Genomic DNA, 24,108 nt, shown 5'->3' with positions numbered 1-24,108 from the left:
CGATTCCTAAAATTTAATAGGGCGTAGTTCCTGCACTTGTAATAATTAATACTTATAACAACAATAAGGTACACTGTTTCTGAGATAAATCCATTGGTATATAATTAATCAATATCGTGAAATGTTGGAAGAATGGACAAGGCACAAAACGGCTTCAATTAGTCCTCAAGTTCAGGTCTATATCATACACCTGTTGCTGTAAAAGTAGTTTCAGTCCGTCATTTTTAAGCATAAAAACTCATTTTCTGATATCGTGTTTTACTAAGAAATAATGATATTTTAGACCAGTTAAATAAGCCATATGAACAAGAAGTATTGAGTTTAAAAAGGTTATGCCTTTATATAATGTATTTTGATGCGAGTTTTCGATCTGCGATTGAGATAGATTATTAAAACTAAGAATTAATTTCGCCTTCTTTACCTTTCCATGTCTGTTCAGGCAATGGGTCTTGAACGTCTGACTTCGATGATTTCGATAATTCCTCTTTGATCTTGGCAATCTGTAACATATCAGTATTGGTAATTAACAGCAGTTTACATTTCGGAGGTCTTAACAACATTATTCACACGAATAAACCTGTTCACGAAACAGCTTTTATGCATCTCCAATACTGTTTTGTTCATGCATTTTGATATTTCAATTGTTCTTAATCCATTGTACAATTAACAAATATTTCGTAAAACTTGTTTGTAATTAAGCTCTACTTTTGGATTGTTTCATTTTAAGATACTAAGGATCTCCCTTTGAATAAGGACTGATAAAGTTGTTTCAGACGACAATTAATGCTATTGTTATGTAACTTTGAATGCCCTTCTCCCCTCGTTTGACCTACCTTTCTTTCAGTATATTGAATTTGAAAGTTTAAAAAAGATGAAATATGCGAATAAAGATAGATCCATGAATACGCCTTGCTGTGTTGAATTTGTGTATTTAGTGCTAGAAACAAACAAATGTTAATAAAATGAAATGAAATACAAAATGTACAATGCACTGATGGGAACAATTAACATCATGTCTGAGGTTAATATAACCGTTGAGCATGTTAATAGACCTAGCGGTGAAATTGTTGAGAAACTCACCCGTTCCTGATTTAGATCCCAGTACACCATTTTATCAAAAGTATCTGGTTGGCCACTTTCTATTGCATCCCTCAAAACATCCAGCTGTAATAATGATCAACCTTATAGTGGAAATAAACTAGATATAGTAAGGATTTGAGGTATGTTTTAAGCCTGCGTTGACAAGCATAGTCCACGATCAGCCTGGACGACAAGTGTAGTAGACAATCAGCTCAGCTGTACTTAAAACATGTCGGTAAAGAGACTAGGAAAAATTTAGTTTACATAAAACACGTCTGTATAAAGACTAGGAAAAATCGAAATTACATAAAACACGTCTGTATATAATGGTATTCATACAAATAAAACAATAAATAATTTCCCATTAGAGATAATCTGGAAGCTAGTTAAACTCCTTCGATGTTAAGGTATGACCCGAAGATGTTCCACTTAGCTTTAGACAATGCCACATTTATACACAACGTTAAAGACATTGTTTGTTTTATCCGCTGGTTTTCCCAAGCGTGTCTCTGTTAATATAAGACGGACATGCGCTAATGTCAAGCCCACGTCAGTAAGTTTCTCGCTGACTTGATAGTTAACAGGGAGGCCCAAAGCGTTTGCATCACTCACCTTGATGTTTCAGTTATTATAACAAACCATTCTAAGTTATATTACAAATACACTTCCCGTGATAGGATCTGTCTCAGAGTACCATACATCGCAAACACTTCTCTCTAATTACCATTCAACTTTCTGTTAACATTAAAAAAATTATTTTCAGCAAAAGAAAAAAAGAAAACAAAAAAACAAAAAAAAACAACAAGCCTATATAACATATTCATGCTTTTTAAGTTGTTAAAGTATTCAAAATGTCATATTTTGGTTGGTTATATAAGTTTTCAAAAGTTTGTTAATAGGAGATATTGTCGGAAGATAGTCATATTACGGAAGCACGATGAATGTTGGTGTTTTCCGTGTCGATTACTCTTGTGTTTTTGTTAAGCACATTCAACGAACAAAAGCATATTTTCAGAAATAAAGATATGCATGTTTTAACAAACCATACTAAAAGTATAAAGTTTTCTAATGAATATGTTGAAAAAAAATAAAAAAAATATCGTACGTTGCATTATGTATTTCTTGACATAAGATTACTGTAGCCGTTCATGATTTAGTCGATGAACTTGCTTATCTATTTATATTTTCCGATTGAGTCTCTCAGATGAGACTGTATATGTTTATAGTTATCTTTTCGTATAATACAATCAGAAATGTAGGAAGGATAATGATAAACTGCCCATCTTTTAGGCACCTATAGATCTACCATAATTTACTGTACTTTAAACAGAAATGTCGCCGACGTCAATAATGTATTGCCAGACGTTTTGAAAACACTGTAAGCTTACATATTTATAGAAAATCAAAACGTTATAGCAAGGGATATCTATTCATATTTATTGCACTTCTATGGACAAACTGTTCTTCAAATATTATGTTTTATATCTCTCTTGTTATAAGTAGTGCGGTAAAACGTTCGCTTAGTTATTAAAGGCCATAAGGGTAAGAAAAATATTTATTTTCATTTTTCAGTTTGCTTTTATTATATGCGGTCCCAATATTTATTAGAATACACTTCCAAAACTTCATACCAATACTTAATTTCCAGAAGAAAATTAATAAATTAATGTTAACATCTAAACTGTCCATCAATTTCTGTTGCAATCGTAATAAACATATGTACACCTCATGCAAATATCCGTGATATAATAAATGTATTGGTTACAGTACTTTATTGATTTACATTAATAATAATCAAAGCCATTGCATTTAATATTGTTTAAATTATTAAAGAACCAAACCAGGAAACATACGAACTCTTTGTGGTGTAGCGAACAAGGGCCTCCGCAGATATGTTTCAGTTTACTATACTTGTGAACACCCAACATTTTGAATTCATCTCCAAGCTTTAACACTTCAAATACCTTCAGCTGGAGGAAGTCATTTGCAATGTTTTGTTTGTAAACAAAAAGGTGAAAAACTAGTGATGAGGACAAATTTGAAAGAATTATCTGTATTTCCCTCATTTTGCCCAGCTCTTAGAGGGTAGGGAAAGTTTGGCTCTCTTGTACCTATGGTGGCTTAAATTACATTTCGACAAAATGATTCAATTCCTACGGAAAGAGAAGGAATTTAAAGAAATAGCTATTGTTCCCCTATACACCTCCCTTCTTTTTAGCTCACCTGGTCCTGTACAATGATGGGTCTGATCCTCCAATGGGCCTGAGGGGATGGATCAAATGGAGTTGCGGGGTGTGGAATGCGGGATGCGGGGGCTGTTTAGTTAAATTCACGTAAAATTTGTTATTTTTTCTCCGCAAAATGCTTCAAACACAATTAACACCACAAAAACCTTTTTAAACTTATAAAAGTTGGGGCAGGAGAATTTACCGCACGTCCTCTATTGGACACCACCCATCAAATGTTTGCTGGACAAGACCTACTGTTAATACGGAATTGTTTTCCATTCAACAAAGAATGCTTCATACCAAATTTGGGCCAAATCCTTCACTCCTACAGAGGAAGAAGGACTATTTGGGGCCAGATGCTTCAGACCAAATATGAACCAAATGCATTCATTCCGACAGAACATGTATTCTAAAGAATGTATTATATTTTTCATACCCATTCAGGCCCCTAAAGGGTCATTTTCACCATTTCTACAGGATCAGGTGAGCTAAAGGGGAAAGGTAATCAAATATCGACGGTAACAGATTTTTGACTTGCGTTGTTCAATACCGGATATATATGCTGTGACTACAATGATTATAGTTATGCGCGGACGATACACATCCAATAACACATAAAAGTCAGATCATCTCTTTATAATAGTATTAGTTACCGATATAGTTTGAATCAACCAAATAAGCATAACCAATGATCTCCCTTATCAAAATGGAGTCGAAGATGTCTTTACGACCTTCTTAAGCTGATGCATTTTGTGCGGTTATAGGAGTATGAATACGAATGTGTTCAACAAATATGCATTATTTAATACATTTATTTGTTCGAATGTTTTTTCCCCCTCAAAACTACCTATTGTCATGTATAGTGTTTATTGAATATCATGTTCTATTCTATAAACTTTACAGGTCTTATGTACATAATCATTTTTTTGGAAAATTACTTAACGAAATAATATATGGAATATGAAACGATAACATTAGATAGGACGTTTATAAAGATCCGTGAGTCGCTTATCATTAATGTGTTTTTTTAATAAGATATTTTCTATTCACACCGTAGAGATCAAAACTCCAGCGGATCAGGATTCAGTTTATTGCCCTAAAGGTATAGGATATGACAATCCCGAATAGATATAATTAATACGTGTCAGTGCGACTACGTACATTAAATCGAGATAATACATTAAATGATTTTATATCGCAAAGGAAACGTTGCTTTCATCTTCTAGCTTCCTTTTTGGTCAGATTTGTTTAACAAAATATGGAGTTTAAGTTATTACAAATATACAGTAACATTGAGCATTTTATTCTCTTAGTGCTTCGACTGACTACGCATAATACTATGAGGACAGAAATATTTACGATGCCTCAATATACACAAACACGTTGATAATTGATAAGACATTGAATTACTATTTAGGGACAAGAAGCATACAGAAAGACCCGGGATATATAGGGAAACTCACCTGATTCCAATCAGCTCCGTTATCCAAGAGTAGTCTAACTGTGTCCCTATGTCCTTCTGATGCTGCTCGAATCAAAGGATAGGACTGAAACAGTGATGTGTTATGAAGACAGAACGGCATCAGTAAACAATATATCCTTATTGAATAATTCTACACCATTTTGATTGACGATTAATTCTAGATATATCTATGCATTGTTTGTATAATTTCACAAAATCCACTAACATCCATTCAGTATCATTCCAACGTGTAACTGAATAATTCGCTGAAAAGTGAAATGTTCAATACATTGTATTAAACATGAAATCATACCATACACTTTACTGAATCAAACGAACAAACTTAGTAGCACTCCACCCACCATACAACCATTCGAAATGGTATGACCAACTTCCCAATTTACGTAAAAGTACCCCTAATAACATATCTATGCCCAGTACTTGGTTAACAGGTTACCCCTATACCTGAAGGACACACTAATTAAGAGCTAACAGAAGATTTTATTTACAGTTTTTAGGCCTAGGAAATTCAGCGAAGCCGATATCTTATCTTCTGCCAGAAGCAGCCCAGCCATTTTAATGCAAAAAGGTAAAAAGAAACTTGAGGCTAATAGTGTTGAAGCCACTCTTACCCCTCCCCCCCTCCCGTCTCTCTCTTTTCAAAACATGTAGATTTCTCCCCATCTGGACTTGTCCCCAAGAAATGTCACCTAGTGAATTTAGTCCTAGTTATCTATCCGTTTCAAATATCTGACCTATGTTGGGTTCACTATGAAAGAAGATATCATGCTATAGCTCACATTTGTAAGGTTTGAAGGGTATACTGATAGCAACAAACGATATTAAAACCGCTTATAAATTCATCCTCATCAACCATGACGATCATAAGTTATTACGCTTCAAAGTGGAAGGACATTACTATTTTGATAAAATGCTGCCTATTGGGGCTGAATTATCTTCTTTTCATATAGTTTTATTCTGAGAAATATACATAGAATTATGTCGTCAGAGCAAGAGATCAACATATCTAGTAGCTTCGGTTTTATTTCTGTATATCGACGTTAGAATAAAAAGGTCTGCTGTATTTTAAATATCTTAATTCAGCGGTCATATATATAGACTACACATTGACACGAGCTGTAACAGGAGTGACTGCCGGGATAATGTAACATCCTCCTAACTAGGTCAACAGCAGGTGTATGTTACTGTACTTGAAAACCGGTTATCTATAATCTGTTTCTATTGCAATTTAAACACCTTGATTTGATAATGTATATATTTGTTACGCTTTAATAATGATAATAATAGACGTTATCATCACAAAGGTCTGCTGAAAATTTTACATAATCTGAATTCATCGGCAATATATATACACATACACGGATATATATCTCTACGAAAGACGCCGTGCAATAATACTGAAATGATATGAGCTGTAACGAGAGAGGATACCGGGACTTATTGCCCCCTCTTTACTAGACTAGCTGCAGATAACTAGCATTTAAAAAGCAATTTTCCAATCAGTCAATTTAATATAAAATGCATTCTCCAAAAGTTGGTGTGCACTATGTCGCACGCTCTGCTATCATTTGCCAAATGCACAAAATTCTACGTGTTACAATTATGCTGGACAGTTGCCACAAAATTCTAGTTTCGATGCCCAGTATGGCAATAACGGACACAAGTTCAAAATGTTTTATGATGTCTAGATCTCTCGAAGCTGGAATAGGTGTTATTCTCATCATCCAAGCTATTTGTTAAACATACAATTTTATCATAATCATATCAAACCATCAGCAAATACTTTGATAACATGGAGATAAACACAATGGTGTCCTGATGGGGATTGCGTCTGAATATCTGTTACCAGGTTGAGGTTAGGTTGTTAGCAGGATATTGTGGATCAAATGAGGAAAGGACGTTCTTCTCTCTAGGATCGATTGTTGATTGACTCATTTATCCTGATATCGATTTCACTGTGTAGCGAAAACCTTATTTTACATGAGAATGTATTTAAAATTAACTCGATTTGAACCATCGACCTTAATTCATAGTAGTATTGATATACATATTACTACGTTGCTAGCAAATGCGCTGAAGCAATGATTAATATCGAGAATTTCATGAAAAATAGCTTCGGAAATGATGGTGAGAATTGGGATAAAACCACGGCAATGCCAGCATTAACATTACTTGTTCATGATATGAAATCATTAGCATATACTGGGATAAGATGAAGAGCAAACACATGGATGTCCTGAAGATGATACCCGTATATGAGCTATCTCAATCTGAACAATAAACAATATGATTTACAAGACAATAAAACAACTAAGTACATGTATAATGACATGAAAAGCGTGTGACGCGTTTGAATCGATTGAAGTTTAAGACAGGTTGTGAGCAAGCCATGGTTATACGAATGGGTACAGGACGTGCACCCTCTCCTTTCCTGATGAGGCTTGTTTGTAATGATTATTCTACCAAAAATGAAGTATCCTTATACCAATTGAAAAATGGTTGATTTTGTTCAATTAATGTTTCAAAGTGTCTTAACCTTTGTAAACATTGATAAGACAATATTTTATCAATTCATCAAGCCATGACTGATAGAGCAATACTATATAATATAGCATCAACATAAAGCTTGGGTTAACCGACCTTATTTATATCGGCTCCTCTATCCAGGAGTATCTTAATGATGTCTTTGTGACCCTTCCAAGCTGCTCCGGGCAAAGCACATGACTGAAACAAAGAGTAAACATATAAAAAAACAAATACCGACACCATCGTAATCATTATACTACATGTATTGTCATGTGGTTAAGTTATTCTCGATCAGTATATTATTTAGAAAGAAGCAAAACACGGAGAACTGTATAATGAATATCTTTTGGATAGATTTGGTTCAATCGGATCCAGAATTGGTTGTTTCACATTATAAACAATCTGTTCATAGTTAAAGCACTTAATATGCCATAAAAAGACAATGTTACATCCGATGTCTCTTTGAAAAAAAGGTTTACTGCAATTATTGGTGATTGAAGAAATTATTTGTAATATTTCAGAGGTAATCATTACACAAATATTTAAACTGAAATGGGATTTACTTTTTTTACTTTTGCATTCACATTCTAAGAAATGAAGTGCAATCGTATTCAGATTTTAAATTTGACATTGTAATCGATTATGGCGGTTTAGCATAATGGTTATTAATTCAAAATATAATTTGTTGAATGTCAAATTATCGTATTCAGGCGAAATCTTTATCACATAATTGGTAAAGATGAAGATTACGCACAAGGATGTTTAGCGATCTCCATCTTAACAATGAACAATATCATTTACCACGCAACGAAACAACCAAGTCCATGCATAATTTCGTGAAAAGCGTGTGACGAGTTTATATACATGTATATTGAAGTTGAAAGACCGGTTGTGAGCAAATTATTGTTATATGAATGACGTCCCCTTCTCTTAGCCTGATTTTTTAAAAATATCTTACCAACTATATAAACTATTATATTATTACAGCTGTATATATATTTATAATATCATATTTTTTATTTTTTCATTTATTTTATTAGTGAAAAAAATGGTTGAGTTTGTTCACTGAATGTTTCAAAATGTCTTTACCTCTGTAAACACTGATCAGACAATAATTGATTATTTCATCGAATTGTGACTGATAAAGCAATATCATTATAGAATATCCACATTGAACTGCCTTTGAAATGTTTAGTTAACAAACCTGATTTACATCGGCTCCTCTATCCAGGAGTATCTGAACAGTGTCTGTGTGACCACTTATAGCTGCTCCGTACAAAGCATCTGACTGAAACAAAAGTAAACATAAACAAGAGACCCAAAATATGTATATTAATTATCAATCTTAAGGGTTGGGGAAAGACCTCAGGGCCTATTTTTGAAGAATTTTATAGAATTGTGTTTATCTCTTGATTCCTAGAAATACTATACATTTCATCATGTATATGGTTATAGGGTGGAGATTTCAACAGTTTCAAAACTGTAACCTTGAAACCAAGGTCCTAGGGGTGGGAAAAGACACCTGGGCCTATTTTTACATCAGGATTGTGTGTATCCTTTGATGTAAAGCAATGCTATATATGGGTATGGGGCGGGGATATATACAGTTTCAAAGATATAATAAAGGAACCAAGTCCCATTGGAGTGGGGAAAGATCCTAGGGATTGTTATAACAACATGCTTGTGTTTCAAGAAACTAAGTCCCTTGTGGTGGGGAAAGGCCCATGGGCCTATAGCTATTGTTACACCAAAATTGAGTTTAACTCTTTATGCCCAGCAATGCTGTATATGGTTATTGGGTCAGAATCTCAACTTTTCAAAGATACCACAAAGGAACTAATTATTACTATTCATGGTGGGGAAAGACCCCAGGGTCTATCTTTATAACACAATTGTGTTTATCTTTTGATGCCCAGAAATACTATATATGGTTATAGGGTGGGAATCTAAACCATTTCAAAGATATAACAAGGAAACTAAGTCCCTGGGGCTTTGGAAATGACCCCCGGGCCAATTTTTACATCAGGATTGTGTTTATTTCTTGGTGTCAAGCAATGCTATATATGGTTGTGGGGTGGGGATCTATACAGTTTCAAAAATACAAAACGTCTTTTATAGCAATAACGTCAAATTGCTCTCTTTCGGCCTCGCCCCTCAGTCATCCACACAAATTGTAACGTTTCGAATCCCCATCAGCAAAAATGTTACCAATCATATTATATGGGTTAGTTCCAGATAATTAGATGTTCATAGCATTATAAGTAAATTGATCCCTTTTGGCCCCTCCCCTCAAGACCCTGCGGGTCAGCCCCATTATTTGTATAAATTCGAATTTCAGCCATCTAGGGATGATACCACTGAAATACAAATGTGATACATTGCTTAGATGCAATTATTGGTAATTGAAGAAATTATGTGTAATATTACGCAAAGATTTAAACTGAAACGGAATTTATTTTTGTATTATTATTTTAAGAAAAGAATCACAATCGTATATAAATCCTCCTATGTAACAGTATCATACAGATGAAAATAGTGACGTCGTAATCGTTAGAGTAATAGAATCTAACATAGGTCTGTTCCGTGGACAGGATATCTCAACCTGAGTTTAAGAGTTTGGCCAGTCAGCACGAGGTTTGCCGAGTGCTGGCCAGCCAAACTCTTACACGAGGGTTGATATATCCTTGTTCGCGGATCAGACCCATGATTGATTATTTTTCTTACATACTTCAAGCAAATGTAAGTTTTTATGAAAGTTTTCATCAAACCATCTGCAATACACCTTGGAATGTGTGTAACAATTAATGACGTCATCATTTGCGACATGGTTACTCAACGTAAAATAATGACGTTACGTTATTGTGAGCAGCGTCATATAGTACGTGCCGACTGTCTTTACCACCATGTGTGAAATCGATGTTCTTTTCCCTAGCAACCGCCAGATAAACCTGTGAAGTATGTGAGAATAAGTAATCCGTGTCCAGTATATGATTAAACGTACACTGTTCACATGTCGTGTGGGTGAGTCATACCCGATCAGTATGATTACAAAACATAATTGTTAACATGTGGTTTGCTAGTGATCCAAATCCAGTGTATGACTTAGAATGAATATTATCATTTGCCAGACATCTAAACAACTAAGTAAATGTATAAAGGCGTAAAAGGCGTGCGATTAGTTTGAATCTTTTGAAGTTTAAGGACAGGTTGTGAGCAATTATTGGGATACGAATCGGTACTGGACGTGTCCCTCTCTTAGCCTTATTAAGCCTGTTTCTAATGATTAGCTTGTAAGTTATAAAGAATCATGATCCCAAATGAAATTAAAAAATGGTTTTATTCATAGCAATGATGTGTAACTGATAAAACTAATGATATCCTAATGTTAACAGAGAGTAAAAAAAAAAGATAAACATGAGGAACAGAGAGTAAAAAAAAAAGATAAACATGTGGTTTGACCCAATCATTAAGATACTTGTAAAGAGGTAGAAATCGACAAGTATTTGAAGTCTTTAGATTTTCTAAGTTGGCGTCATTTTCATAAATGTAGAAAAATGTAAAAAAAACAAAAGAAACCGTTTGTGTAGTGGGTTTGCTGACTTAAATTATATTTTGAGTCTTTAAATCCGTTTTGACGTCAAATTTACTATGGAACGAAATCATGTATCTAAACCAGAATAAACTTGATAACGAATTTTTCATATAATTAATATCATACAGAATTTTTGATGTAGTGAATCTGGATTTATAAATTGTAAACTTCGTGTTTATCAAAGATTCTAGAAATGTACCAGTGTTATATGAATTTTAATCAACCTTGCGATGTAGTTGCAGTGAATTACATGTATATACGTACGGTATGGATATCTTAATACACCTGCAGGTGAATTTTAATTTTTGGTGTATTTGTTGCTGATAAAAATCCTTAGAATTTCAGAACTTGATACACGATCTGTATTGCTTTTTTTCACTACAAAGTAGTTGATAAGAAAAAAAATGAACAAGTTCCGTATGATGCAATTCAATTAATGTTGGCTCTGCTGTATCTAGCAATTTGTCTTGAAATGTTATAATGTCCTGATTGTCTCTTGTGGCGTTCTTCGTTACATTTTACATGTAATTTCAGAATGAATAATAGAAATGTAATATTTAGGTGAATCTAAGATTGTTTATGCGTTGTTAGGCAAAAAGTAGGTGACATCAAAGAACTGAACGTTATATCTCACGACACTCCTCACTATTGAAACCTTCTTTTCCCATATAACCATCTTGTTCTGCTTTCCGTCACAATCTACAGGCAATGATAGTTTATAAAGGAACCCCGGGTAAGCATGCTTAGTTTACCAATACATTCTAAAATAAACCAGTAGTGTCATTGTAACAGGACACAGCAGTGTTTCAAATAATGTTTGAAAAAATCAAAAAAATCAGATTGATGAACAACAAACATGTATACCCAAAAGGGAGCAGTTTCTTTGAAGACATGAAGTTGGAACCCACTCCTTCGAACAACACAATTTTCAGAGCTTTGAATATTTGAAATCAGATATCTTTTTACTATCATTATTTTGATGTACCGAAATATTCTATCAATAAATGAAATATTATATATATGTATGTTACCTAACTTTTCAGAACTTAAATTGAAGAGAATATGCGTATAGCAATGGGTAGTGTTTAGGCAAAAAATCGGGACACTTTCTGGTATTGATTTAATAAAGAAGAAATCCAGAGCATTCATACAATGTATGCTTGTGAACAATATCCAAATATCGAATATTTTTTGAAAAGTTACGAAATACACCCACAAGTACGTTTTGTTATTCTTGGGAATCAACTCGGTCTAAAGTAAATATAGCATCTTGGGAAATGCTTTATTAACGGAGATGTTTGAAATGACGGAACAATTGTAGCAGTAACCGGAATGTTATGATAAAAAGATGTATACAGAAAATCATATTTATCATAATAATTAAGCTTCAAATTAAACCACAGTAATGAACTGACAACAGACCAGATTGAGTTAATCCTCAAATAAATAGGAGCAGCACGCTTAAATGTAAAATAAATAGCTTTTTATAGTAACATTTTATTGCAAAAGTATGATGCATCTACATTTGGTGGAAGCGATATTTTTGCATGCATATACATATTTGTATCTTCATTTTAGCGTTGAAATGATTCGATTTTGTTGTTGTTGTTTTCCCCCCAACGATCCAATAAAGTCTATAAGCTTCACAGCTGGAGTAACATTGTAGGTCTAATGCTATTAGTACAAAGCCATTTTATCTTTCTCCAAATTGAGAGTATGAAAGAAGTCACTTCAATTTAAGAAGACGTCCTTTACCTTGTTTGGGTCTGCACCTTCTTCTAAAAGTCTTCTAACTTCGGATATATCTCCAGATATTACAGCTTCGCTCAATTGGAGATTGACCTGAATAATAATAATTAAATAAGTATTTATATAATAATCCGAAATTTTATGTTAATGACCGTAGCGATTAAACAACAACTGTTCTGAATACATAATGACAAAATTAGATGATCTGACAATACGGGAACATTGTACGATGTTTACTTGCCGAAATATACGCAATTTAATTCCAATCCAAACCGCCTCCCAGCTTCAGGTCGCCATCTTTGTTAAAATCAAAGCATCTGTGCGTTTGGAAGAGTAAGTACTGCAAAGCTTCTAAATGATCTTGTGATACAAATTTTAAGATTATAATAGAAACGAAATATGGATTTTAAAATAATTTGATTTAAATTACTTATGCTTTAGGTTAGCAAATAGTAGCAATTATTTTACAATGAACTTTAACGTTGTACTCAATACTGATCACGTTACTTTTATTTAGACGTTTTCTATTTCTTTCGCTTCATTTCATTTAAATAATTGTTTTAGATTTCCCATTAATTTCGCGGGAAATGAATTTGATGACGTAGGAAGCCCACATGCTATAGAATCAGGCATCTATAGTCGATAAGTGGAGGTTTGGAGTGGATAACACTTTGGTCCATAAGCTGTAGAACGTGACCCAGAAAACACGACGGTAATAAAAACAGAAGACCATTGAACATTACCGGATTATTTTCGCACTTTTTGAGACACCATTGTGCTAAATTAAAATGGAAAGTAACAATGATTTAATTTATAGCTGTCGTATCGTAATCTATACAGTATGTAGTTGGGCAAGACCTACTTTCGTTTTACAGTTTACGGATATGGTCATATAAATAATTCATCTTCTCAACCATAGTCGAATTACTTCACGGGATAGTTCTATCAAGTATATTTGTACTTCTCATTTACAGGGTGCATCTTTGTTTAAAATTGACTGGTCTGCAGGTGTGATCTGGCTAGTCTCAGCAGACCCCGACCCCAGGATCCCGTTACTATCGTATCCCTTTGTAAACACTTCATAATAAATGTAACTACAACTTTATACCTTCTGAAAGAGACGTGTATATGATATACCATATTTACGTGGATGGATACTTCAGCATTTTAAATACTTTGATATATAAATACTTATAACCGGTAAGCTTGTAATAATAACAAGAGGCCCAAAGGGCCTTAACGGTCACCTGAGATTTGAAATATTTCGGCCAACTAAATTGACCCTTTTTGGCCCCACCCATCAGTCCTAATGGGGTCAGTCTATGAAGAGTATTTGATTCTAACATATACATAGTAGATAAGAAGATTTTTGAAATTTCAGTCAATTTGACCCTTTTTGGCCCCGCCCACCAGCCCCTGGGGGTCAACTAGGGCCAACATGTACATAACATCAAACTGTAATCCCATGAGGATAATTTGAACCAAGTTAGAATGAATTCCAATACAAATCCAACAAATAATATTCAAAAATGTGATTTCCCTATATAAACTATAGTAAAGTTTACCCCCTCCCCAGGGGCAAACGTGAGACCCCAGGGTCATGAAATTCACAATTTTGGTAAAGCACCTTAAGACCCTTCCATCTATGAAGAGTATTTGATTCTACCATATCTGAAAGTAGGGAAGAAGATTTTTGAAATTTTAGTCAATTTGACCCTTTTTGGCCCCGACCACCAGCCCCTGGGGGTCAACCAGGGCCAACATGTACATACCATCAAAGTGTCATCCCATGCTGATAATTTGATACAAGTTAGAATGAATTCCAATACAAATCCAACAAATAATAGTCAAAAATGTGATTTCCCTATATAAACTATAGTAAAGTTTACCCCCCTCCCCAGGGGCAAACGTGAGACCCCAGGGTCATGAAATTCACAATTTTGGTAAAGCACCATAAGACCCCTTCATCTATGCAGAGTATTTGATTCTAACATATCTGAGAGTATAGAGAAAGATTTTTGAAATTTCAGTCAATTTGACCCTTTTTGGCCCCGCCCACCAGCCCCTTGGGGTCAACCAGGGCCAACATGTACATAACATCAAACTGTGATCCAATGCTGATAATTTGAACCAAGTTAGAATGAATTCCAATACAAATCCAACAAATAATAGTCAAAAATGTGATTTCCCTATATAAACTATAGTAAAGTTTACCCCCTCCCCAGGGGCAAACGTGAGACCCCAGGGTCATGAAATTCACAATTTTGGTAAAGCACCTGAAGAGCCTTCCATCTATGAAGAGTATTTGATTCTACCATATCTGAGAGTAGAGAAGAAGATTTTTGAAATTTCAGTCAATTTGACCCTTTTTGGCCCCGCCCACCAGCCCCTGGGGGTCAACCAGGGCCAACATGTACATACCATCAAACTGTCATCCCATGCTGATAATTTGAACCAAGTTAGAATGAATTCCAAAAGAAATCCAACAAATAATAGTCAAAAATGTGATTTCCCTATATAAACTATAGTAAAGTTTACCCCCTCCCCAGGGGCAAACGTGAGACCCCAGGGTCATGAAATTCAGAAGAAGATTTTTGAAGTTTTAGTCAATTTGACCATTTTTGGCCCCACCCCTCAGGCCTCTGGGGGCTGGGGACCATATAATTCACAATTTTGGTTGACCTTCAGCCATAGAAACTTTCTGCCAAATTTCATTGAATTTTGTTAAGTGGTTTTGGAGAAGAAGTCGAAAATGTAAAAAGTTTACGGACGCACGACGCACGACGGACGACGACGGACAAAAGGCGATTAGAACAGGTCACTTGAGACTTCATCTCAGGTGACCTAATAAAAACCCAACAACTGTAAACATTCAGAGGATACATTATACATTAAATACTGATTGATGTCATTAGCGAGTGTTGCGTTAAATAATATGCATGTTGAAAGCGAGTCTTTATTTAACTCGTTCAATCAAATCAAATAACACTCGCAAAACATTTCGTGCTATATATAGTCTAACATTGAAACTGAACATAGTGGACTGGACCACGATCTCTTTTTGTAAAGCATGGCGTTTTGTGTTTCATTGAAAATCCTGAAACCATTTGGTTTTCTTCTTTGCAGTTAGCCTATAACACACATACTTCATTACGTGATTTGAATCCAGAAGAAGGTTTATATTGTGAAAGATGTTTGCCATATTGTACAAGGTGTTCTTCAACCACGTTTATGTACATTTTTACTTAGCTCCGCCTCAATAAAACTAGTAAGCTCAGATCACTTCATTCTGTTCTGCGAGGCGAACTTTTTTGTTTGTGAATACATTCACTGTTTGCATTGACGATCTAGTTTTGTATCTTCTCAGACTTGAATGCACTTTCATCTTGAATTGTGTAACATTGTTATACATGTAATATACACATAAGTAGAACAGCTGATTTATATGCTAATAAAATGTCAGTGTAATGCAGACAGTTTAGAAAATCCAAGACCTAAGAGAGCACTGACACTCGCGACACCCTGACCTACGTAGCTCAGTAGCTGTATCTCGAATGTGATACTTAACATCATTTTAGTGGTCATAGAAAACGAAGTCTCAATTCTAACACTGTTAGACAACAAAAAACAAACTAGTATCAGCAATATCCGATTTCTAGCGGATGGGCACATAACTATCGTGAGGACACAAGTTTCGAGCAGTCGAATACCGCCAATTTTCAAATCGATGTCTCTCTATTTACTTCCCCCCCCCCCGGATTTTCATCCTAAACGCCAGAGCGACAATGGATTTATATATTTCAAGAACATCACACCAATCCTTGACTAATCTGCGATTAAATTTCACATTTTTCCACACTGTTGCACTTTGTCTCGAGCTCTGAACATCGCGTATACGGTCACCGGGGTTAGGATTTAGATTTTGAGTTGCATATGACATGAAGAACCGCAAAAAAAAAAAAAAAAAAAATCCACATTCATTTACATTTTTAAATCTGTTAAAATCGCGTTTTGAAAGGTTCTAGAATGTATGTAAATACTGGATTTTTAGTGTGGTGGTATTTCTCTTTTGGAACCAACCCTCTTAGTTGCGAGCTCGAGTGACCAAATCACACATAGATAATCCATTATACTATTAACACTGCGCATTGAATTCGTATTTATTTAAGCATTGATGTCATTTTTTTTTTAGTTTCATCGGGGTATGAAACAAAATTTGTTTCATACCCCTATGAAACTAAAAAATAATTGACATCAACGCTTATAATTAGTTTTTGAAAATGATTTTTTTTCTAATTTAAAACATGTTTTATGTACAATTTTACTGGTTTTGAATGGGATTCTTTTTCTCAAATCAATACGCAACGTCAATTGTATTGTGACGTCACATTTTTCGCGCCATTCTCGGAATTTCTTTCATAGAAGAATGAAAAGAATTTTTCGACCAATCACATTTGAGTATTTACCATGAAAACAAAGAAAAATTAATTATAGCGATATGGTTAGTTATTTATTATGAAATTTTATAAATATTTGTTGTAAATAAGTATTGTATCTTGAAAATGTCGTATTTATCTAGATCAACATTGTTATAATCAAAACGTGTGTGTAACTATATTCTGTGTTGCCTTGGCGATTCGAGTAGCTGACTGACTGCTGTTTATACTACTGTGCACAAATGTACGGTAAGTAGAACAATGTTACAAAGTGGCGCACTAACGTCATACCGTTGGGACCGAATTTTCCAATATCATGGCGGGATTTGAAATTGGTTAACGTAAATATAATAATTGGTTGTCAATCTTGTTGCTTGCATGGACTGATGAAGGTAAGTGAACCGCATACAAATGGTGCACAATCAATCATTAAATATATGCTTATATAATGCACGTACATTAGTCATGTGCACGAAGTATCATAAACAGGGTAGTTAGGTAAAAAACATATCTGTACTACTTTATTACGGTAACAGATATAACCGTGATCAAAGTATGTAGCCTGCAATTTAATAATAGTGGAATAGGAGTGATATCTCGCATGCTGTCGTTTGTAACACAATCCGTTGTCCTATCAATGTAGTATTTAGAGGCAGAAGAAAATAAGTTTGTTTAACCTCAATGTTGTATAAAAAACAACTACATATCTTGGACCCGTCGTAAATTGCATGGTTCTGTTTCTACAGCAGGGACCCACTACGGACGATCATTATTGCCGATTAAATACTGAATGCTTAATATCTTTTACAATACTTAATACTATTATTCAATGTCCATGGAATTTCCATCTTCCAAAAGATTGAGCTGCTACTTAATTATATTGTGTATGTCACTTTCGGTCTGATAAGTGATCATTACAGCGATCATTATGAGGACGCTATCATTATTCCTTATTTCGTGGTACTTATTCGGTACATGTCTTTACCGTTGGTACTCTTTTCATGTATTTTATGCGAGAAGCAATGCATACCATATGAGAGGTGGAGGATCTTTGCTCTTTGACGTTAAATATGTTTAACAGTGATTATTTTTGTATTCGAATGGCAGTGCCTTCAAAGTTATTCCTTAATCAAAATATGCCGGCAGATGCACATTCGTCGTTCTATCAATAACCTGTAAATGTTATTAGGATGATATCGTAGGGATTCCCATGCAAATTTCAGATTCACGCCGTATTTTACAGTGTGCAGGTACTGGATGACTTACGTTCCTTTTTACTACTAGTATTTTGTATTGATGTCACTGAGGAAACATTGATTAAGTAAACCAAGATTAATCAACCTCTTTGATACAATTCTTGTATACATTATCTTTATAAGAGGATTTCCTATCGATTATATCATGACATTAGACATGTTTATATATTTATATAAACATAACAATATATGACATACTAAATAAAAAATTGTGTAATTTAAGCAGGATCTAAAAGTGTAAACAACCAACTCACGTCGTCTGCCATAGCTCTGCTCCGTAGTGATACAACCTCTCTGGAGTTACATAGATGATCACCAGGTCACCTGCATAAAAAACAAGAGGAATACGAGTTTATCTCTCATGTCATCATTGTAACACAACACTGCTTTGAATCTCTCCACACAGGTAGATCGTATTATGCACATATAGAGTTTAAATAATGATTTAACAATATGTCATTAACTATCGCCTTCACTCCGACCCACAATGTAAATGTATGAAAATTGGCTTCCTGTCACGAGTGACGAGAAATTACAGCTAATTACATAAAGGTGCCAAGTAAAATGTTGTCTTATTAGTTGGTCAATACCTCGTCACCGTTTAAATAATGTACGGCATGATTACCCAGCGTTATCAGTATACTGATTGTATTCAAGCACAAAGCGTAAATATTGTTCTACCCAGCAGTTAGACATATCAAGTACATCGAAGTCATAATGTGCATAAAGGTTTCGAAACTTTGTCAGCTTTGTAAGTGCATAACACTTTTTAAAAATATATTTTGTTTTCTGTATCTTTAACTTGATTTTTAAACGACCCTGCTTTATTTACAAATTAGTAATACTCAACATGAAAATTATAATATCAACATAGATTTTTTTAATTTTCATTGCGGCTATGAATACCAGTAGCTAGCTACATATCCCGTGGCGCGCGGTAGCGCGCCTCGGAGGATACGTAGCTAGCTACTGGTATTCATAGCCCAATGAAAATTAAAAAAATCTATTCAATTCATATATTTACATAACCTTGATTTAAAAAATTTATATCGAGAAAACGAGAAATTTTATTAAAAAGAAAAATTTGTCATCTATACGACGAAACGCCAAATTATTAGAACAGCCGGGAGATCCCGCCTATGCACCACGTCATTGTTTTAATGTCGTTCCGCATTTTCCGGTCCTTTTTGTTTAATTTTTATAATGTTTATTTTTTATTTAATTCTTGAATTATGGTATAATTAATTAAAATGTATATGCTCTCTCAATATTTTTAACACTTATCTCGTACCAACGTTATCGATCCAAGGGAAACTATTCTTCCTGTCTAACTGTCGATGGCGTATTAATATGACCGGATTAATCAGGTGATTTGCACGAGAGACAATGTTTTCATACGGTTTTCATAGTGTATTCATGGTCATATGTTTGTTGTTTTCACTTGGTATGTTCATATCAGCAAACCACATTAGGAATATAAATATAAGGACACATTTACCACAGGCGTCATGTGAAGGACACGTATAAAATAGCGTCAGGTAAAGGACACATTAAACAAAAGGTTAACAAAAGAATATATATGTACATACCAGAGCGTCAATTGAAGGACACATTAAACATAGCGTCAACAAAAGGAGACATACCATAGTAGCAGCATACGGACACATGCTTCATGAAGTCAACACAAGGAAACATATATCAACAGAAGGACGCCAAATACCACGGCGTCGATAGATAGAACACATAAACCACACCGCCAACATAACGATACATGCACCACAACCTCAAATGAAGGACTCATATACCATAACGTCAACACAAGGAGACATACATTCACAGCAGCAATAGATGAACACGTTTTCTAATGCGTCAACGGAAGGACATAAAAATACCACGGCGTCAATTGGAGGATAGGAAAATCATAACGTGAAAATTGAGACATTCTTGAAATATTATAAAGGGCTTACCTGCGATATTCTAATAACTTGTCCAACCAAATGTCCTGCCGAGCGTCCGTCGGTACCAGGAGAGCATTGCTGTAACTCCATGATATCGGTCACAGTAAATTGAGGAGTCCACTAAACATACCAAGAGAAAAACACCTGATAAGACTTTAGAATGAGTTATTGTCTTCAATGGTGTTTTAAAAGGTATACACAAAACAAAGTTGTGTTATATACAGATTTGATGATTTTTCAAATTGATGTTTATAAGTTAAAGATGGACATTACTTGTATATGATAAGTACATGTATTTCCTTTAAGTAGAGACCAGCAGACATGTTTTTATCTTTTTAGATCTACTTATCTTAACCATAACATTTAGTAAAAATTCACTTTTTAATTTAACAAATTATGTAATGCTTCAGAAATTTGGTGATATAAAAGAATACTTATTGAGTTTTCCTGGTTTACAAGTAACACGAATAAGACATTAGAAGCTGATACGTATGTATATCGCGTAATATTTTTAAGTGGTATTATATTCTATTTCGTAATTCACTTCGCTGTAGTAGTAAAGCTAACCAAGCAATAATTATTCATTCAAGAATATGGATTGGTATAGGAATGGAGTATCAGTAATTAATGATTAAGTTAAAGAAAATAGCAATGGTAGATTTTACAGCTTTACAGAATTTATGGAGAATTTAATATTCGTACCAACTTTCTCTCTGATCAAGGTGTAATAAGTGCTATAAAAAAAGTCTTTTTTTCAAAAGAAGATATCTCTACTGAATTCATAAAACGACATTACATACCTGCCAACTTAGAATTTTTTTTCAAACAGAAAAGGGGAGCAAGAGAATTTTATAACTGTCTGTGTAAAAATAATATAACATCTACTGGGAAAAGAAATGGGAAGCCTTGTTTGATTTTGATGATAATATATGGAAAAAGATATATTAAACACCTTTCAAAATTTCTAAAAATACAAAATTACAGTGGCTTCAGTTGAGAAAAATCAATATATTCCAACTACAAACTCATATCTCTATAAAATAGGCCTAGCTGATATTCTATTCTGTTACCATTGTAATACTGAGAATGAAACAATAGTTCATGCATTATGGGAATGTGAAAAAGTACAGCTATTTTTGACAAATTTTGAATTTTGTTAGATTTATATTTCATTCCCTTTAGTTTTAACAAAGCGTCTTTTATCTTTGGATTTTATGAAGGTAAAAACAATGTTGATGATTTAATTATTTTAATTATCAAGCAATATATATATAGCACAAGATGCCAGGAAAAGAGTCTGTCTTTATCAGCTTTGAAAAATTACATTAAAGAAACATACCACACTCTTAGATATACTGCAACCAGTAAAGGGGAAACTCATCTTAACATCTTTAATAAGGACTGGGAAAAATGGGAAAGATTACTGGTCTCTACATAAATTACAAATATGTTTAGAGGTTTCATTCTATTTTTCGGAACTCTATGAGACACTAGTGTAGCTGGTTCCTCCACATAGCATGGTATCTTATGGTAAATGTTTGGATTATTTTTCACAAGTGAAAAGTATCATAAAAAACTTATATTGAATGAATAATTTTCGATTTTCACTGGTAAAAATGTAATAAAATTATTATGACTTAGTGGTGCTTTTCAGTAAGAGTTATTGCCCTTTTGTATTTCTCTAGTTTACTTATCTTATCAAAGTCCCTGGCAATATGATCAGATTCACTTATTTCTTATTTAATACATCAAACCTATTGTCAAATCATCATGTACCCTTCTCCCTCTTATTAAGCAATTCTTTCTCCACACTGACTTTCTTTTTTCTATCCCTCATTCTTTCTTTCATAAATACAGTACATGCGAGCTTTTTAAAGTTACATTGTAGATCATTTATATGTCATATTCAATATACTGTTTGAATTTTAACTAATTATGAAGAATGGAAGGATTGTATGTATGATGTATGGATAAATTGAATTGTAAATGTATTATGTACTGTTGAAAAATCTTCTAAAATTCAAAAAAAAAAAAAAAAAAAAAATTACTTTTTGATTTAACAAATTATGTAATGCTTCAGAAACTTTGATGATATAAAAGAATACTTAGTGAGTTTTCCTGGTTTACAAGTAACACGAATAAGACATTAGAAGCTGATACGTATGTATATCGCGTAATATTTTTAAGTGGTATTATATTCTATTTCGTAATTCACTTCGCTGTAGTAGTAAAGCTAACCAAGCAATAATTATTCATTGTTTTTATAGGTGAGTCATTGGTGTCTAACACACCGAATATGCAATGTTACTTAAACCAATTCATGTGCAGGGTGTGTACTGAAATAAATATAAACGAACAAAAAACTTAATATCCTAATGGATAGATAATATTGAATACTAATTCGATGAATTGTTTTGAAGTTATGGCAGTGTGACAAATGGGACAATGTGTTATCTTGAATATGTATATATCAGAAGAAGCACTGAAGAGACAACCCTGCGGGAGATCAGTCGTAACCTCTCGGTCAATTCCGTCGTCAGGACTCGGAATCAATTATTGATCCTTGAAGATATTGACCAAGCTGTTGCGATTGGATGTGTTTCTCCAAGTTAAACATTTTACTATTCAGTTCGTATCCTGAAATATAAACCATATCTTTCTATGAAATGTGTGGTTTATGACTATTTCATGAGACATACAACAACTGAATTATTAAAGGTTAAAGGGTTCAGAAACAAAAATGGTTTCCCCAACTGTTTTTTTGGCTTGTTTTTTTTTTGGTTTGGGAGAGCCTGCGCCTAATATAGTGATAATCCAAATATATAATGCAATTGTGACCATCTGTTGTGAAAAGAATTACCAGGTAGTTGTAAACAAATCTATACTATTTGAAAACAAAGGTATGAATTATTTCTTTGGATTTAGATGTAACAAAATGCGTGGCAAACAATTATGATATATATCCCAATTAAAATATTTGGTATTTGGTATACAATTAATAGTTTCGGTATATATTAGTGTTTTAATTCAAATCTACCAAACAGAGCGTATATTTGCAGTTTTTACACAAACGGGCTTTTTTCAACTTTTTTCCAGCTTTTATTTTATTCAGCATTTAAGGCCTCGAGCCCACAGTACATCATAAGAAACATGTATAAAGTTTGTTCCGAAATATAATATTTACAAAAACAAAATATTGCAAAAAAAGTTTGATATACAAATAATATGTGCAAATCAATATGCAAATCAATATCATATTTATCATAAAAATAAAAAATAAATGATGGCCAAAAGACTGCAATGACAAAAATGTTAAATGCATTTTGTATCTCCTTTTGTGACACAAATACTGATGGACAGGTATAAGAAAATACACATAGTAGCATACACTTTCACTGCTATTAACATGAATTTAAGATATGACGTACTTATATAGTTCATAGATTAAAGTTGTCCTGATTTACTAGCTTACCAGTATATTAATATAACTACAATACCTGTATAATATATTATAATATGAAATATTAAAAATTTTAATTTGACTTTGTTTGTTCAGATAGTCTTCTCTGGCCTTTAAGGAATCTCTCAAAAACATACCAAACCTCTTTGCATACTATAGGTCGGTCATAAGAGTGCAACATATACTGGCTGTGTCACTGTTTGAGGAAAAATTCACACTCTGATACAGCTCTCTTCGAAGATTTTCATATAAAGAACATTCAACGAGAAGTGTTTCTCGTCTTCGACCACAGATTTTTGGTTTCATATTGAAAAAAAAAAGACCATATTTCCCCCCCTCA

At 33.8% G+C, this 24,108-nt stretch overlaps 1 protein-coding gene across 1 annotated transcript in view; it reads right to left on the bottom strand.

Annotated features, from left to right (window-relative positions):
* Nucleotides 1-24,108, bottom strand: part of LOC117326235 — a 64,761-nt gene that overhangs the window by 38,089 nt on the left and 2,564 nt on the right. Inside the window, exons 2-9 of the mRNA XM_033882898.1 lie at nt 20,318-20,428; nt 18,605-18,674; nt 12,665-12,751; nt 8,522-8,605; nt 7,432-7,515; nt 4,772-4,855; nt 1,081-1,164; nt 422-500 (exon numbers count right to left, since the gene is read on the bottom strand). Coding sequence (XP_033738789.1) covers nt 422-500; nt 1,081-1,164; nt 4,772-4,855; nt 7,432-7,515; nt 8,522-8,605; nt 12,665-12,751; nt 18,605-18,616 — 514 coding nt within the window. The 5' untranslated portion in view covers nt 18,617-18,674; nt 20,318-20,428. The remainder of the gene's footprint in view (nt 1-421; nt 501-1,080; nt 1,165-4,771; nt 4,856-7,431; nt 7,516-8,521; nt 8,606-12,664; nt 12,752-18,604; nt 18,675-20,317; nt 20,429-24,108) is intronic.

This window comes from Pecten maximus, chromosome 4 (genome assembly GCF_902652985.1).
Source record: "Pecten maximus chromosome 4, xPecMax1.1, whole genome shotgun sequence".
NCBI classification, from domain to species: domain Eukaryota; kingdom Metazoa; phylum Mollusca; class Bivalvia; order Pectinida; family Pectinidae; genus Pecten; species Pecten maximus.
The sequence above is the reverse complement of the archived record's forward strand: the minus strand, read 5'-3'. Positions and strand labels throughout refer to the sequence as shown.